Source organism: Pocillopora damicornis, chromosome 9, assembly GCF_964200805.1.
Source record: "Pocillopora damicornis chromosome 9, jaPocDami1.2, whole genome shotgun sequence".
NCBI classification, from domain to species: Eukaryota; Metazoa; Cnidaria; class Anthozoa; order Scleractinia; family Pocilloporidae; genus Pocillopora; species Pocillopora damicornis.
The window spans coordinates 4,398,109-4,417,169 of NC_142678.1; the positions used below are offsets into that span (position 1 = coordinate 4,398,109).

The 19,061-nt window shown below is 36.7% G+C and overlaps 2 protein-coding genes and 2 long non-coding RNA genes across 4 annotated transcripts in view; 3 read left to right on the forward strand and 1 right to left on the reverse strand.

The window, feature by feature from the left end:
- LOC149039707 (spondin-1-like) overlaps positions 1-19,061 on the forward strand; it is a 159,440-nt gene that overhangs the window by 124,888 nt on the left and 15,491 nt on the right. The window lies entirely within an intron of this gene.
- On the reverse strand, positions 1,584-15,103 carry LOC149039718 (uncharacterized). The gene is made up of 6 exons (XR_016179990.1): positions 15,003-15,103; positions 14,807-14,861; positions 6,550-6,618; positions 5,071-5,091; positions 2,448-4,177; positions 1,584-1,919 (listed from the first exon to the last, which is right to left on the reverse strand). It is a non-coding gene; the product is annotated as an uncharacterized LOC149039718 (long non-coding RNA).
- On the forward strand, positions 9,122-11,250 carry LOC149039719 (uncharacterized). Its single transcript, XM_089183071.1, has one exon. It carries the CDS (start codon positions 9,122-9,124, stop codon positions 10,928-10,930), a length of 1,809 nt encoding a protein of 602 aa, XP_089039197.1. The 3' UTR covers positions 10,931-11,250.
- LOC149039720 (uncharacterized) lies at positions 13,605-15,926 on the forward strand. Its single transcript, XR_016179999.1, has 2 exons — positions 13,605-13,966; positions 15,407-15,926. It is a non-coding gene; the product is annotated as an uncharacterized LOC149039720 (long non-coding RNA).

Genomic DNA, 19,061 nt, shown 5'->3' on the forward strand with positions numbered 1-19,061 from the left:
GTCTAGCACCGAAAACTTCGTTTGAAGCCAGTCTGTTCTCATTGGGACTCATGGGCCAGCCAGGAAAGGAAATCGTTTTTTACATCATCCTCCGGCGGGTACTTTACCGAGGTAACCACGTACTCCAAGTCTTATTGAAGGCACTGTAATACTTAGAGGCAATATTTATTAACTGAACTAAGCGTTAAAGTAAAGGGGGGCAAGTTTCCAAAAACTATTGTGGTGCTGGGTCGGTGGAGAAAATAAAAGAAATATGTTTTCCTTTTAATAAACTAAGTTAACATTTCGGATTGACCACCGTAAAGAGTTTCAAAGGCTGATAATTCGAGCTTTAGCCCCTCCTAAGACGTTTCCGGTAAACCCTTAAAGGAAACATAAATATATTTCAATATCGAATTAGGTAAAAACCGCGTATACACTCATAAAAAAATAATCTATCAAACAAATGCCTATGGGCAGGTTAGTTTACATGGTCCTTTTCACACCTCTTACAAGCTACGCTTTACCCTTCTCACTTTTATTAAATATATTATTTTGCAAAAAAATTGGAGTTGTTGGTATCCAATTTGAAAAAATATCCATATCGATCGTATACAATATCGGCTTTAGTTTGCTACCTGGAAGAATTTGTGTCAATGAAGATTTCCATGATTTATTAGCACAGGTAATTACCTTCTATATCTTCTTAAAATCTGACATGTTTGAAAAGAAAACAAAATGACTAAAAAACGACATGAAAATTCATCCAGGCCCATGCAGAAGTTATGAGAACACTCCCGAATAAAAGAGCTGAATTATCGCTTGGAAGAGATACACACACCGGCAAGGTGTAAAGGAGAGGAACTAATAAAGTCGGCAGAGTCTATAAAGCCAAGTTATTGTACGAATCACAAGGAAGCCATGCTTACAAAAACAGAGAGGGGTAGGGTGAGTCACTTTCACTGCTCATCTTTTAGAAGGCCTGGGAGAATTAAGTCACTGAGCTTATTTCAAGTCAGTAACATTTGAAGGTAAAACTACTGATCACTTGTAACTTCACGTAAACTACTAAACTACTTTAAAACTAAAGTTTAAATACTTCAATATCAAATAACTAACGATCAAAAAGTTTTTAGAGATCAAGTTCCTAAGTAAACCGGAAATAAATACAAGTTTACAAAGCCAACGTAGTCATCTCGTCGATTCCAAATTCGTGAGCGCATATCACAAACAGGAAAGGTACTCATAAAAGGATGGAGGCTGTCCAGAAAGGATAAGCATTTAAAAGAAGCGGTGGGGGGGGGGGGGGGAGGGAAAGTGGGTTGAATGACTTGTACCATATCAATATCCCGTTTTAATAACCGTGAGGAACTTAAGTCACTGATCGAGGCTGTCCAGAAAGGATAAGCATTTAAAAGAAGTGGTGGGGGGAGGGGGGGGGGGAAGTGGGTTGAGTAACTTGTACCGTATCAATCTCCCGTTTTCATAAGTCTGAGGGACCTAAGTCACTAAGCGTAGCAATTTATTTCCATTACATGTAATGCACGTTAAAAAAGTTAGAATTGTCTAAAAAGGAAATATTACAAATCGAATAGTTGTTATCGTTAAAGCTTCGAATTTACCTTTCAATTTATTGCTACTCAATTCGTTTATTAGCTGTTAAGAGGCAAAAATCCTGCACGAACAGCAAAATACTTCTACTTGTGGGAATAATTGCGAACGCATGCATGGTGCAAACCTCTCTCGAGCCTGAGAAGCGATTTCCAATTTTCAAGACAAGAAAAAAAGCCGTCTTTTTTTTGTTTGCTTTCTTGTTTGTCTTTGTTTTGCTTTGTTGTTCTTGGTTTTTTAATCGATTTACTCCAATTTAAATGTGCTAATAATGAAGATCTCTATAATTCATTAGCATAGATAATTACCTTCCAACCTTTTCATACGAGCTGAAAAGAAAAAAAATAGGAATTACCATCGGGTATGAAAATACATCCCAGCCCCTGCTGATTTTGTGAGACGTTTAAGCTTATAAGCGTATAAAACGTGTATTGTCACGTATAAGCATTGAAAACGGATTTACATCATGTTTAAAAGGCAACGAATTAATAGTCAGCAGAGTCACCAGAGTCAAGTTATCCAATCAAACTTGGTCAGCGTACATAAACCATAATAGAGCTATGCATTAAGACTTTGACAAATAGAAAAAACGGTAACTACGTTATCTTTCTGGATAAATCCATCCGTACTTTTGTTTCTCGTTTAGTGCACAGCTTGTAAGGCTGTGTGATTATGAAGATTTCTATAATCCATTGCCACAGACGGGTTACTTTCCTCTTTTTCTCCCTCAGTGAAAATAAAACAAAACTGGAAAAATAATCCATACAGACTTTTTACAATCTCTGCTTCCGTGTGCTACTTGGAAGACTTTGAGCCGATAATGAAGATTTCTATAATTTATTAGCACAGATAATTACCTTCTTTCTGCTTCTCATGATCAAATTCTGAAAGAAGAAAAAAACAAGAAGGACTTACCATCGGTTATAGAAATACATCCGAGCTTAAGCTGATTTTATGAGAACACTACTACACAATAGCGCTGAATTGTCATGTATAAGTTCATTGAGAGCATGTGGAACATGTTTAAAAGGGAAGGAATTAATAGTCAGCAGAGTCAAGTTATCCAATCAAACTTGGTAAGCGTACATAAACCATCATAGGGCTTTGCATAAAGACTTTTATAAAGAGTAAAACGGTAACTACGTTATCTTTCTAGATAAAACCATCCGTACATTTACAAGAAAAAAAAAACTTGGATCACAAAAAATGTGTTCTGCGCTTCGAGGCAGGAGACTGAGAGGTTTGTTTCCAATTGCTAGCAGACGAAAACTCCGTAAACATTCAGCAACTGTGAGTCAAAAAGTGATGTACGAAGGGAAAAAATAGAATCTCCCTTGGTCAGGAGAGCAAAGGTTTGGTTCGTAGCATCAAAATTTGAGAACGTTTGTGAACAAATGCACTTGGAAATTTGATACGCACATATTACCTTAAATTGTTTTTGTAGCCTACGTGCTAAAAGTGTTTAGTATTATGCGATTTTAGATTGTTACCATCATTCTGGATATTTCTGTGACTTTTTAGAAGCTTTCACACAAACTCACAATGTCAATGAATATATCTATGATTTATTGGCACAGGTAATTCCCTTTGATATCGTCTTAAAATCAGACATGTTTGAAAAGAAAACAAAATGAGAAATTACGACATAGAAGTTCATCCAGGCCCTTCCTGAGTTTACTAGAACGCTTCTAGATAAGAGAGCTAAATTGTCGCTTAGAAGAGATGCAGACCGGCAAGGTGTAAAAGGAAGGAGCTAATAAATTCGGCAGAGTCTGCAAAGCCAAGTTATTGTATGGATCACAAGGAGGCCATGCATGCAAACACAGAGTGGGGTAGGGTAAGTCACTTCACCTCTCACTTTTTAAAAGCCTAGGGGACTGAGTGGCTAAGTGTGTTTTAATTCAGTAACATTTAAATGTAAAACTACTGATCACTTGTAATTTCACGTAGACCACACTTCAGAACTAAAGTTCAAATGGTTCAAAATCAAAATAACTAACGAGGAAAAAGTTTTTTAGAGATCTCGTCCCTAGGTAAGCCGAAAATAAACACAAGTTTACAAAGTCAACATAGTCACCTCGTCGATTCCAAATTCCTTAGCGCATATCACAAATAGGAAAGATACTCATAAAAGGATGGATCCAAGCCCCCGCTGATTTTGTGAGACGTATAAGCTTATAAACGTATAAAACGTGTATATTGTCACGTATAAGCATTGAAAACGGATTTATATCGTGTTTAAAAGCGTACATAAACCATAATAGAGCTATGCATAAAGACTTTAACAATTAGAAAAAAACGGTAACTACGTTATCTTTCTGGATAAATCCATCCGTACTTTTGTTTCTCGTTTAGTGCACAGCCTCTAAGGCTGTGTGCTTATGAAGATTTCTATAATCCATTGCCACAGATGGTTTACTTCCCTCTTTTTCTCCCTCGGTGAAAATAAAACAAAACTGGAAAAATAATCCATACAGACTTTTTACAATCTCTGCTTCCGTGTGCTACTTGGAAGACTTTGAGCCGATAATGAGGATTTCTATAATTTTTTAGCACAGATAATTACCTTCGGCATCCTTCTTAATTCCTGAAAGAAGAAAAAAACAAAAAGGAATTACCATCGGTTATAGAAATAAATCCGACCTTAAGCTGATTTTATGAGAACACTACTACACAATAGCGCTGAATTGTCACGTATAAGTTCATTGAGAGCATGTGGAACATGTTTAAAAGGGAAGGAATTAATTGTCAGCAGAGTCAAGTTATCCAATCAAACTTGGTAAGCGTACATAAACCATCATAGGGCTTTGCATAAAGACTTTTATAAAGAGTACACGGTAACTACGTTATCTTTCTAGATAAAACCATTCGCACATTTACAAGAAAAAAAAAACCTTGGATCACAAAAAATGTGTTCTGCGCTTCGAGGCAGGGCACTGAGAGGTTTGTTTCCAATTGCTAGCAGACGAAAACTCCGTAAACATTCAGCAACTGTGAGTCAAAAAGTGATGTACGAAGGGAAAAAATAGAATCTCCCTTGGTCAGGAGAGCAAAGGTTTGGTTCGTAGCATCAAAATTTGAGAACGTTTGTGAACAAATGCACTTGGAAATTTGATACGCACATATTACCTTAGATTGTTTTTATAGCCTGCGTGCTAAAAGTGTTTAGTATTATGCGATTTTAGATGGTTACCATCATTCTGGATATTTATGTGACTTTTTAGAAGCTTTCAAACAAACTCACAAGGTGAGACCTGCAACACCTCGCGATATTAAAGGGTTTTTTAGGGCTACTTTCACCTATTTCTATGATCCATTGCCAGGGTGGTTACCTTTCCTCTTTTACTCCATTAGTGAAAATAAAACAAAACTGAAAAAATGATCCATATGGACTGTGTAAAATCTCGGCTTTCGTGTGCTACGTGAAAGACCTTGTGCTGATAATAAAGATTCCTACAAGTTATTAACACAGGTAATTACCTTCCAACCACTTCTTTATCCCTGAAAAGAAAAAAAAAACCAGAAATCACCATCGGGTCTGAAATTGCATCCAAACACCCGCTGCTTTAGAGAGAAAACTTCTATACAAGAGCGCTAAGTGGGTTGAGTAACTTGTACCATATCAATCTCCCGTTTTCATAAGCCTGAGGGACTTAAGTCACTGAGCGCAGTTTATTTCCGTTACATTATTGCACGTTAATCAAAGTTAGAATTGTCTACAAAGGAAATATTGCAAATCGAATTGTTGTTAAAGACCTTTAGCTCCTTAGTAAGCTGATAAAATACGGCATTTCAACTGAATAGGAATTTTATCGTACTGCATTCGGCTTAAAGCTTATCGTGAAAGTTTCGAATTTATCTTTCAATTTACTGATCCTGTATTCGTTTATTAGCTGTCAAGAGGCAAAAATCCAGCACAAAATACTTCTAATCGTGGGAATAATGGCGTACGCACGCATGGTATAAACCTCCCACGAGCCTGAGAAATGATTTCCAATTTCTAAGACACGAAAATAAAACCGTGTTTTGTTTTTTTGCTTTCTTGTTTCTCTTTGTTGTCGTTGCTGTTGTTGTTGTTTTTTTATGTATCGCACATCAAATATAAAGGAGAGAATATAGTAAAGTTGTTCGACTTATAGTTCTCGTTCTTAAGAAACTCATTCTATAATCTCAAACAAAATAATTTGTATTTTTTTTAATCAATTTAATCTAATCTAATGATACATCCAAGTACACTATTTAAAGTGCAACTCATAAGACATTTTGATATTGAAAATTTCCACGATTAATTAACACAGATAAAAGGAAAAAAAGAGGAAAACCTTTAGAAGAGACGAACTATAGGTCTAAAGACCTCTACTTCGTGTCGTAACTGTAAAAAAAACCTTTTGAGGGAAATTTTTTAAGCCGCACTCAGCTTCGCGCTCTTTGATGATATTCGAATTTCCAGTTTACTTTACGGCTGATACATCAGTTTTTTTTACCGCTAAACCACTCAAATCAGTCTCTGAACCATAAGTTTAAAAAAAAATTAAATGGCCAAAAAAATTAAAATTTGTAACCAGACTAATGACTGTAGATAAATGAAAATCCAAAACGTGCAATGCAGTGAAGAAACGAATGTAAGAGATCCTCGCAGCTATAAACACTACTGAACTAGTAGTTGAAATAAGACCTGCCAAAAATTCAGGCCCGAAAGGGATTTGAACCCATGACCTTTGCGATAACGGTGCAGCGCTCTACCAACTGAGCTAACAAGCCAACTGGGAGCTGGTCATTAAGTTGGGTCCAAATAAACCGTCCAAGTGATGAATAATGATTGTAAATATATGAAAATCATATATGCGCACTGCCGTGAAGAAATTAATGTAGGAGATCCTCGCAGCTACAAATACTACTGAACTAGTAGTTGAAATAAGACCAAAAGATGTTACTAGCTCGAAAACCTGTGTTACTCACCTTCAGGAAAATCATCAAACGTGCTCGACTCCATCTTCTCTCCGCTATAAATTTCAACCTAAAAACAGGCTAAATTTGAATGGTAACATTATTATTCTGTTAGCTATAAATAGAGAAGGCATGATTTATCCTTTTCTGAAATGGCACCGAATTATGGTAACCACATTGATCAAATCAAAAGATTACCTCAATTCACAAAACTGTAAAACTTTTCCAACTAGATGCCAGTTTCCGTACGAATGTCTTAATTGGCCATATGTCTTTATTGTCGATACTGTGTCAGTTTCAATTTTAAGCTCGTTTGTTTTTCTAGATTTCAGCCTGGAATGGTTAACCCTAGCATACCAGTCATACTAATAAATAGCATAGTAATACAAGAGTATGCAAACAAAAATTCAGGATATTAGATATCTATAATTATTTAGAATATACCTCAGTAGCAAGCATATACTGAACAATTATTGGATATCCAGAATAATCAAGGTCAAGGTATAGGAGATGATTTCGAAAAAAACAAAACAAAATATGCGTTTAATGTATGCTCTCCGAGGTTAACAGGCGCTGAGATATTGTCATAATGCCTGATTTATGCTATTATTTTAGTTAATTTGTTAACTTTTTTTGGTTGTGCATGGCACTAGAATTGCAAGGACATTGGAATTGTCATGTTGTGCTTTGTTGCCTAAATATGTGTTCTACATTTCAATTTGTACTTATCCACTTGATAATGACGAGAATCAGAAAATACAACCAGACTTTAATATCAAACCCAATCATATGTCTATCTACGTATTCAGTGTATAATACGATCACATGACAAGTAACACGATTATCTTCTAGCCTTGCTAATTCTTGATATTCAAGTTCTAAAGAAAAGCGAGGCCAATAGAATGTCACGTGTCAAATGCACAGTTCAAGTTCAAATAAAATCAAATTTAAATTTTTCCCACAGCGATGTCACTGACGCGTTCATCTTTCAATCGAGAAATAAAGCTCACTTGGTGCCTCAAGAGTGTAGATCGACAAAATAAATCCATGATGCCGTTATCATGTTGACATTTTGACGACGGTTGAGTTATTGGAGAGGTTATGAATGACCATATGGCAAACTAAAATAATCAGTGTTAGATTTCTTGCCCTTTTTTTTTCAGCCGTTTATCTTTCAAAGTGACTAAATTTTCACTAGTTGTGTGCAAGATCATTGTTGCTATTTTTCTTAAGAGATTTGTTGTGGGGTTTTTGGAAAAGTGAGTGAAATCGTAGGTGTTTTACTGTTTGCCGTTGATGTAAACATAAGGGTAAAATTATAAATTCTTACATTTGTAATGCATCGTAACAACGAGGTTCAGTTCCGCTCATTAAGCACTAAAAATAACATAACTTGACGAAAAAAATAGCGTTAGCTTTCATAAAATAAAAGAAAAAGATAGACAAAACTTTCATACGAAAAGGATTGAATTTCTTCAAGAACTTCTTAACCGGAATAATGCATTTCTAAGAACTAAAATGATGCAATAGAAAGCGAAAAGTCACGGAAAAACACCTAATCACACATTTACGTATGTAATATGCATGAAATATCACGCAAAAAAAAAACAGTTTCGAAATGAATTTTTACTCTATTTTGTAACTCTCCGAAGGTATAACGAAGGAAGAAAAAACGGGATACATGCCCTGAATCATTGAGTCATTCTCTCGGCTGTGAAATAATTACAAAACCTGAACACTACTAAGACCTATTTTTCCTCCCGTTGACTAAATAACTCAGTATATTTATTCCCATCACGTACATGATTGGTGCTAAGCCAGTTTCTCCACCATATATATATATATATATATATATATATATATATATATATATATATATATATATATATAACTAACTGCAGACAGTACTGTTTCGGCCTTCTGGGCCTCATCAGTGCAGTGCTGATCCTAGGATGGAGGAAAGACTATATAGCTACCTCAAGTGATCTCACATATGTGGGATCATCTAAGCCATGCCAGAGTGCTCAAACTAGAAAAACTAGTGAGCATGCATAATGCTAGCAGCAATGACTCATCCTAGTAGAGTGCTCAATTTGGACATGAAAGCAAAGCTTTGTATGCCAAAGAGCTATATCTAACTGCAGACAGTACTGTTTCGGCCTTCTGGGCCTCATCAGTGCAGTGCTGATGCTAGGATGGAGGAAAGACTATATAGCCACCTCAAGTGATCTCACATATGTGGGATCATCTAAGCCATGCCAGAGTGCTCAAACTAGAAAAACTAGTGAGCATGCATATATATGCATGCATATATATGCATGCGTATATATATATATTCTATATTATAAAGATTCTTCAAAAATTGAACCAGAGGGAGCGCAAGGTGTATACTGGACCTTCAAGGGAACCATACCTTAATACATATATTGACAAATTAAGGCAAGAAATCAGTGATGAGACTTTGCACAATCTACGATCTCCACGTAATAATCTAACCAAACGTGAGAGAGCAGCTCTGTTTAGACTAAGCAACAACACGGACATAATAATCAAGCCCGCAGATAAAGGCGGAGCTACGGTCATCATGAATGCAAAGGACTATGTAAAGGAGGCTAAACGCCAACTAGACAATGAAGAATATTACAAGAGAGTAGGAAGAGATCTCACTCTTGAACACGAACAGCTCATAAACCAGTGCTTAGATACACTTATGGACGACGGAGAATTAGAAGAAGAAGTAGCTAAACTCTTAAGACCAGCACAATCAAGGACTCCTATATTCTATATGCTCCCCAAAATACACAAAGTTAACAATCCAGGTAGACCAGTAGTATCCTCCGTGAACAGCCACACGGAGAAGCTATCAGCTTATGTGGACGAATTTTTGAGACCTATAGCAGAAAAGCTACCGTCATACATACAAGATACCACACACTTCATCAAGCGAATACGGAGTTTGGGCAAGTTACCCGAAAAGTGTTACTTAGCAACTCTGGACGTATCAAGCCTATATACGAATATAGACATAGACGAAGGACTCACTATTTTGGAGGAAGAGCTAGGCAAAACGAACCAGAACAAGCCATCACCGATGACATTATCGTGTCTCCTCGAGAAGGTTCTTAAGCTTAACAACTTTACCTTTGGCAATGAACACTACATTCAAATCAAAGGAACAGCCATGGGAACCAGAGTCGCTCCCAACTTTGCAAACGTATACATGGGTAGACTTGAAGAAAGATTCGTGTACCAAACAGAGTGGATGGACCATATCATACTCTGGGTACGCTTTATAGATGATATATTCCTTATCTGGAAGAGTGATAAAGACTCTTTGATTAATTTCATAAATTACCTTAACAGTGTAGCACCCTCAATCAAGTTTACACACGAAATCTCCGCACATTCAGTGAATTTCCTTGATACGACCGTTCTAAAGGACGATCAGGGCAACATCAGTACAGATGTTTATCAGAAACCAACTGATACTCATCCATACCTCCATTGGACATCAGCACATCCACCTCATCTGAAACGGAGCATCCCATACAGTCAAGCCTTGAGGTTGAGGCGAATATGCTCTTCAACAGACACATTGAAGAAACGAATCCTGGAATATTCGGATTTCTTTGTAGCGTGTGGTTATGCACAACGAAAAGTTCTCCACGAAATGCAGAAAGTGCTAACATTGACTCAAGAGGAATGTTTACAGACCAAAGAACGTGAACCAATAGATCGAATTCCTCTGGTTACTACATTCAACCCCCATACCACATTTATTGCAGAAATTGCTAAACGAAATTGGAACTTTCTCAAATCAAAAGAAAGATTATCATTCATCTTCAACAAGCCACCTTTAGTAGCCTACCGACGACCGAAAAGTCTACGAGACAGACTTGTTCGTTCAAGATTTGTAAACGAAACACCTCAGAATTTGATACCAAAGGGATGTAGAGCATGTGAAAGAACGAAGTGTAGTCGGTTTAAAAAGATCAACCAGACCACAACTTTCACCAGTCCCAATAACAACAAGACCTATACCATATTTCATACAGTGGACTGCCAATCGTCATGGATCATTTATATAATCGAGTGCAACATTTGCAAACTTCAATACATTGGCAAAAGCGAAACTGCATTTAACCTACGGTTAAACAATCACAGAAACCATATTAAAAAGGGAGTGAGTAGCTGCGAACTCACGGAACACTTTTTACATAACAAACGAACTCACGACTTCAACAATAATGTTACCATAACCATTATAGAGCAAATCCGAAAAGATCATTTAGAGACTGACAAAAAGAAAGAAGTCCTTAGAGAAAGAGAGATTTTTTGGCAAAGAACATTAAACTCCTTTCAGCCATATGGACTAAACAAAAGAACTGGATAAAGCTTTTACGCGAAAACCTTTATAAAGTTTTAGGTACATAAATTGTTTATAACATACATTATAAAGGTTTTAAAACTGTTAACCAATTAGAAACACTAATTGTTTACGAGAGATTTGACTCAGCATTTAATTAAGCAACATGCACTGTACTACGTCACACAATTAACCAATTACGACTCTGTAACAGTTGCATGTTAAGGCCCCTGAGGAAGGCAAATGCCGAAACGCGTCGGGTCTTGAATAAAGCGTTGAAAACGGAAGCACATTCTCCATAGTGCAAATTATATATATATATATATATATATATATATATATATATATATATACAGCTTTCATTTCATAACAACCATCGATTTCCTCATTCTGTCTAATTTGGAACGATATAAGCACAATTGGTACTTTTCTCGTGACAGATATTCCTTAACCATCCCAAAGCGGAATACGTGTCTACGGAAAAAGAAATATCTTACTCGGAATATCACAACCGCATTTTAAGAGCAAATCCTTTTAAAGCGAAAGGTAAGATATGCATCGTTTTCTAAATGTGATTACACAGCGATTTCATGTTCCCTGCTTGCTTGTTAAATTGTAAATTTACGTTACAACGCCGGCGTAAAAATTCTAGGATTTTGACCACTCGAAGGGAACTTACAAACAGACAATTCAGCAATAGTGAGGCTCCTCGAGACACACAGTCATGTAATTCTGTGGATGTTAATTATCAAATAACTATAACATCGCCATCTGGCTCGTTTTAATACCTAGCCAACTAAAGCGAATTGTAATTGCGATAAAGATTTCGGTCAGTTATTGCTTGTTCCCGAAGGAGAAATTTAGGCACTCAGCTCGGCGGAATCAAAATGAGCCACAGTCCATCACATCAGTCTGATGTTACGAATACTGTCTTGTTTCAATTTTAACCTGCTTTAGAGTCAACATTAAGAAACGCTTCGGGTAACAATTCAATTAATTGAGGAAGGGTCCTTCATCGCGTCGAACCGACAAGTGGAAAAATCAAATGATCGAAACATGACGAAATATCAAATAATGATGTCGCCCGGCCCCACGGTTCGTTTTCATTACTCATCTGGCAATCATGAGTAATATATATCGATATTGACTTCTTTAGTTGAAGAAATTTAGGCCCATAAGCTTGGAGAATCCGAATTGGCCAAAGTCCGACAAATCAGTCTAATAGTATGCGGACTTACGAATACAATGTTGCTTCTGTTTTTCTAAAACACGTTTGAGAGTAAGCATTAGGAACCGCTTACGGTAATCTTTTAATTTACCACGAACAGTCTCACATCATGTAATAACATCGTACCCTTTGTCAGGCTATTCTATATTTGTACCTGGAAGATCACTAAGCTATAGGCTGACGACTTCACGGGCACAATAAAGTGGTTCTGCTGTAACAACAACAGAACCACTAACATTAAATCGACATGAAATGGTCATTAGAAATCGGTGAGGAGTAAACAAACAAATGTCTTCTGGCGACGCACGAACTCCAGAAAGCCTACTTCGCTTTCCAGGATTCACAAAACGCCGCTGGTTTTTATTGAAACGCCCCACTAATCGCGTAAGTAAAGAGGGCCTGCATGTAGTGTAACTCACAGCAGAGACGAATTTCTACGTAGTTATTTGACAAATTTCAGTTGCACAGCATATAATGAAGTCATTTTGTAGCTGCTACATAAAATTGGCTTTATCACCCGTATAACCGATGCCTTTCGTGTTCTTTTCTCAACCCTAGTATGTGGGGAATGATATCTTGTTTCCAATGCTTTCAATCTTGGATATTCTGCTCTTCCCCATCTCCTAAATTTAGCAGGCAAATTCTTGCAAATTGTGCGCTATTTATATATGTGCCAGCAGCTTCTTAGTGTTGTTTGTCTTCCGAGGATACACATATCACTATGCAAGCTGCATATGGCCAGGCGCTTTGCTTGAGAAAAGGCAAATCGTTCTTTCTGAGCTTTTTATTATATTCATGTTGTGCTTTGCTACCTAAATATGTGTTATAAATTTCATTTTGTATCTATATATCTACTTGCTAATGGCGAGAATGAGAAAATACAACGAGACTTTTAAATCAAACTCCAACTTATGTTTAGTATATACATTCAGTGTATGCTACGATCACATGACAGGAAACACGATTATTTTCTTACCTTGCTAATTTTTTATTCTCAAATTCCAAAGGGAACAGAAAAGCGAAGCCTATCGACTGTCACTGAATGTTCAAATGCCCGGTTCAAGTTCAAATAAAAACAAATTTACATTTTCCCTGCGGCGATATCACTGAAGCGTTCATCCTTCAATCGATAAGTAATGCTCTTTTGGTGATTCAAGAGTGTAGATCAAAAAAATAAATCCAATGTTCGTTTTACATATACATATTAAGAAAAGGAAAACAACAGACAAACTATTACTCACTCATCAGGGGATTTTGTTGTTAAGAGTATTCGTAACCATCATTTATATACTTTACAAATTTGCATGATATGCGTGGCGGTAATTTCAATGCTTAGTTCAATTGTTACGCAAAAACCACTAATTACACATTTGCGTATGTGTTATGTATGTGTTATGCATGAAAATATCACGCAAAAAAACAGTTTCGAAATGAAATTTTACTCCGCTTAGTTACTCGCTGAAGGTAAAATGATGAAAGAAAAACGGGATACATGCCCTGAATCCTTGAGTCGTTGAGTCGCTGTTTCGCCTGTTATATACATGCAGAACCTGAACAACACCCATTTTTCCTCCCCGTGGCTCAGTAATTTTATTCCAATCATGTACAAGATTGGTGCTCATCCAATTTCTCCACAATACAGCTTTCATTTCATAACAACCATCACTTTCCTCATTCTGACTAATTTGGAACGATATAAGCACAATTGTTACTTTCCTTGTGACAAATATTCCTCAAAACTATTCCGTGGCGGATATACGTGCCAGCGAATAAAGAAGTATCCTGCTCGGAATTAATATCACAACCGTATAGAGCAGATCCTTTTAAAGGAAACGGTATGATTTGCATCATTTTCTATATATGATTAACCAGTAATTTGATGTTCCTTGCTTGCTTGTTAAATTGAAAATATACGTCACAACGTCCGTGTAAAAATTCTAGGATTCTGACCACTTGAAGCGAACAAACAAACAAACAATATTCAGCAATAATAAGGTTCCCCGTGACACACATACAACCCTGAAGATGTTAATTATCAAATAAATGTAGTGTCATCATCTGGCTCGTTTTAATACCTGGCAAACTAAGCGAATGGTAACTGTGAGAAAGATTTAATTCAGTAATTGATTGTTCCCGAAGGAGAAATTTAGGCTCTCAGCTCGGCGAAGTAAAAATTAGCCACAGTCCATCAAATCAGTCTGATGTTACGAATTCTGTCTTGTTTCAGTTTTAACACGCTTAAGAGTTAACATTAAGAAACGCCTCGGGTAGCAATTCAATTAATCGAGGAAGGTCCTACCGAGTCATATCGAACCGACAAGTAGAAACATTAAATGATCATTGAACGTCAAAACATGACGAAATATCAAATAATTATGAAGTCGTCCGGCCCCACAGTTCGTTTTAATCGCTTGCCTGGTAATCACGAGTAATATATATCGTTATTGACCTCTTTAGTTGGCGAAATTTTAGGCCCATAAGCTTGGAGAATCCGAATTGGCCAAAGTCCAACAAACCAGTCTCATAGTATGCAGACTTCTGAATACAATGTTGCTTCCGTTTTTCTAAAACACGTTTGAGAGTAAGCAAAAGAAACCGCTTGTTGTAATCTTTTAATTTACTACGAAAAGCCCTACATCATGCAATAATATCTTACCACAACTGTTTTAACATACCTCTTTGTCGCCTGATTAATATTTCATATCTGGTCAACAGCCTTCAAGATGGCGGCTTCGGAGAGCAAAACAAATCAGTCAATTACAGTTAATGATATAAACAATAATGATCTAAGAATTTTCCTTTCTCAAAAGCGTTCTAAGATATGTCACGATCGTTTTAACATATATTTAAAGAGGCTATTCTCAGTTCTACCTGGAAGATCACTGAGCTAAAGTTGACGACTTCACTGGCTCAGTCAGATTCCAGAGATTCATCAATCGGCACAATAATGTCGTTCTGCTATAAATATACAATTAAAATCTGAATTAATGAGATGCGTCGGGTCATTTACATCATGCGATCTAGCTCTTTCAAAGCGGCTTACGAGCGCCAAGGATTCCCAAGATATATTGCTAGTCTCTCTTTGGGCAAACTCAGCTGAAACACAACCAACATTTGATGTCACTTTATTTTCCTCTGTGACCAAAATAGACACATTAGATTAAACAGTATACAAAGTTTACAATATTTACACTTATTCACTTGCACTTGTTAAGGTTTATTGTTTAGCGTTTTGAGGTTTACTGTAGGTATTTCCATTTCTTTTTTTCATACAGGTTTTGTTTTACACTTATTATCAAGCTGTAAAGAACTCTCTCGGCACCGAGTGACAACTTTTATAAAAGCAAGAACTTCTGGACATGCAGCAAAATACCTACAGATTCATATTTCAAGTGTGTTTTAATCAACTTCTGCTCTTTTCAGAGTGGAACTACTCTTTTACTTTTACTTTTAACGCATCATTTTCTACGTTCTGTTGCAGAATAATATAGTTTTTTTAGAATAAAATGGCAGATTTATATAAATATTCGAAAATTTTCTTTCAATTTTCTTACAACTCTTTGAGTTTATGTTAAACTCCCATCTATAAGATAATGTCAAGATGGATAATTAGGGGTGGTAATAAAAATGTATACAACTTCATTTGCGACGGTACCATTATTTTATCATTATGAAGAAAGGCACACTGGGGGAATAGATTGTACGGAGGGGTGAGTGTTTTAGAAAGTAACTCTAAGAGCCGGTTATTTAAACAAAGTTTAGCCGTTGTTTAACAAAACCGCGTTCTAAGCCATCTTCAACTTAGCCGAGCCTTTTATCAGAACATTTATTTTTGTAAACAATGTCGAGGGCCAAAAGCTAAAAGTGGAAGGACATTTATCTAATGAAAGTAACCCTCTTATAGAGAATCCCTGAGGCCCACTGCTTGCGTCAAACCGCAGTTTGGGTTAGACCTTGCGTAAATAACGGATTCCATGAAGACCAATAGGTGACCTGGCAATTTCGTGGAGTGCATGATCCACGGCGCCTTCGAGACTGGGTGTCACAAGATGGTGCGAAGGCGAGCGTGGCAACTAGTATCACCACAACTGTAATTTCCACCGTTATCATGCTTCCGAAATCTTTCAGAAACTGGATCAAGAAAACGATTTCATTCAGGAGATACACATAGAACACCTTATACTAAAATCTTGACGGGCTCGACTCCGTTTAAGTGCAACATGGCAATTTGGAATTGAAATCATATTGATGGCGGAAGGCCAACATGTTAATGCCGGTGTTAAATAGAGAATGATACATGGGCACGCGTAAATATGGAGTTTCTCTTCTCGTGTTCAACTCGATAGCTCACTCGTTCGTTACGCTCACTCGTGAGCTATCGAGTTAAACACGAGAAGAGAAACTCCATCTCTACACCCAGCCATGTATTATAATTTTGTTTATCATATAAACACAATGGCCCTTTACTGGGAAGAAAAGCCGATTTCATTAGGGAAGCAAAAAAAAATGAATCGAGAATCCCCGAATAACAATTTTCAATTTACAAAATTCTCCTTTATTGACTTTGAAGAAGTCTTTCAGGTAAACGGCCAAAATCGGCCGGTGGCAAATTTTCCAGTTGTTGACTTTCATCCTCAGCCGAAAGAAATGCTAACATCAAAGCCACTGAATAGATAACTTTCGTTTTTTCTTCACCTTCTAGGAAAGTCTGAACCTCACTGTCTGTCAGCGATACGGATTTTTTATTGTTTTAGCCGCCGTAATTCGAAAAAAATACAAAAAACTCCTATTTAGAATCGTGAAGGCTTTGCCGCTAACTCATCAACCTGACCGAGTAGAGCCAGAGGCGAAAGCCGTGCTAGAAGCTGATTGGCTATAACAACACACGTGAAAAAATACGATACTTTTTTACTTGTGTTGTTACGGCTTTTCTTAGGGCAGAAAATCCCTGTATAACAATGCAGTTTTTGTGATAAAGACCCATTTTTGAGCAGCATGCATAGCGCGACGTTGGCTATCGGTGGCCATTTGCTCAAAGTTGATTATACCACAAACTTCGAGGAAACAATGCAAGCCACGCACCCGTGAAAACCATGACAAAAACAGAGACGCGCGATACGTAGTAGCCAATACTGGGTCTCTAATGTTACTGAATGGTACCCTTGACGTGCTCTGGTTTTTGCTGATTTGTCGTAGAGACAAAGATTAGTGAAAGTCGCCATTATTTTGAATTTTCATATCTAGTCATAACTGGAAATGATAATTAGATCGTCAGAGCGACGGGCTAACGCTGTAAACGTCGCCTTTAAAACTCTCTTCGATGGTCAATTTACACAATAAAATTATTTAATGAAACCAAATTATCTTATAATACCTCAACCGACGAAACTCAAAAGTTTCTTTAGAAACTAACCTCCTTTTTTATAATTGGAAAAGCCTCGTTTAAATAATTTAATCGCATTCGGGCGTGTGTCTTGAATGTTCACTTGATTCATAAGCAAAACTTGGCGATAATTAGATGACATGTGAGACATACATGTAGAATCACAAACTTGGAGATGTATTTGACTGTAAGTTGTTTTTGAACTTTTTTGGGGCTAAGAATCTTTTCTCTAAAGCTTTTCCTAATTTCCATAACCAAAACTAACTCAATGTTCAATTTGATTTAACTGGTAATAGAAAATAACAAAATTTTAAAAAATTAAAATATCAGTCAATAAGTAAATGAAGGAGTGAAAGGAAGCAACCTGTAAATCCTTCTATCAAGTTTTGAAATATATAACAGTGAAAACTAAAGAACTCAACAGGAAGGTAGTACTTTCCTGAGCACAGGTACTCGACTCTTAATCAAGGGAAACTTAGCGGTGGTCAAACTTCCTTTATTCAAAGGAAAAGGAAAACCGTTTTGATATCCAGAAAGACCACCTAAAATTCTGACACGAATATTTCAAGTTACAGTTATAGTCATATAAAACGTCTCCGAAAAGAAGAAATAAAAGTAATTTTTCAGATGCAGCCTACAGAGCAGGCGCAATTTTGGTGCTAAGTATTTTTTCAGGGAAAATTATGACCACCAGCTTTAATTTTAATGGCAGCGGAAGGCTGGGGAGAGAAAGAAATTTGAACCGAGCGGGTAAGCGACAGTAAAAAGCAAGGAGAGGGGTGGGAGAGGGGGAATAAAAACTACGCCTTGATGGCAATTTCTACCTGATCAGTTTTAGTACTCTTATTACCTGTTTGCTGGATGATGTATGAATATTATAGGGGAGAAGTTATATGTTAATCACTCCTAAGAGTTAAAGGGTTAACTCGCCCCAATAAGACGCCTGCTACAGCAGGTTAACTATATGCTAGCTCTACTCACCCAAAAACTCCTAGAAATACTAAACAATGCCACTGATACGTATCCATATTAACTTTTATCATTAACAATTGTGTGTGGGAGACAGTTTATAATAAAAGTTAAGAGCTAGAACTGAAATGCATTTCTTGCGTATGTCCTATCTATGATCTATTGATATGGCTGAAATAGAGATATAACTAGTCAACTAGATTAAAATTACTCTGAAAAACTAGCTCTTGAATAAGGATAAAAAAATATGTCATAAAATTAACCAAATGGAACGAGCTGTAATGAAAGACACACTTCGATGAACGAGTGAAAGGCTAACTTAGGTATGATTTTGTCATGATTCTGTGGCTTCACATACAAGGAAATAAGAAATGACGACATTAAAATACATCTCTTAGAAATCAATAAGGTCACCAAACGACAAACATTGTAAACGTATGTTCTAGCTATTCATTTGCTCACGAAAACATTTTTTTACTCCGCTCCGAGTAACATAACAAAGGAGATACCGCTGAAACGCATGGTTATCGATAACGGTTACCGGGAGCTAAGTAAAATCTGAAAAAGTTTCGTTCTTC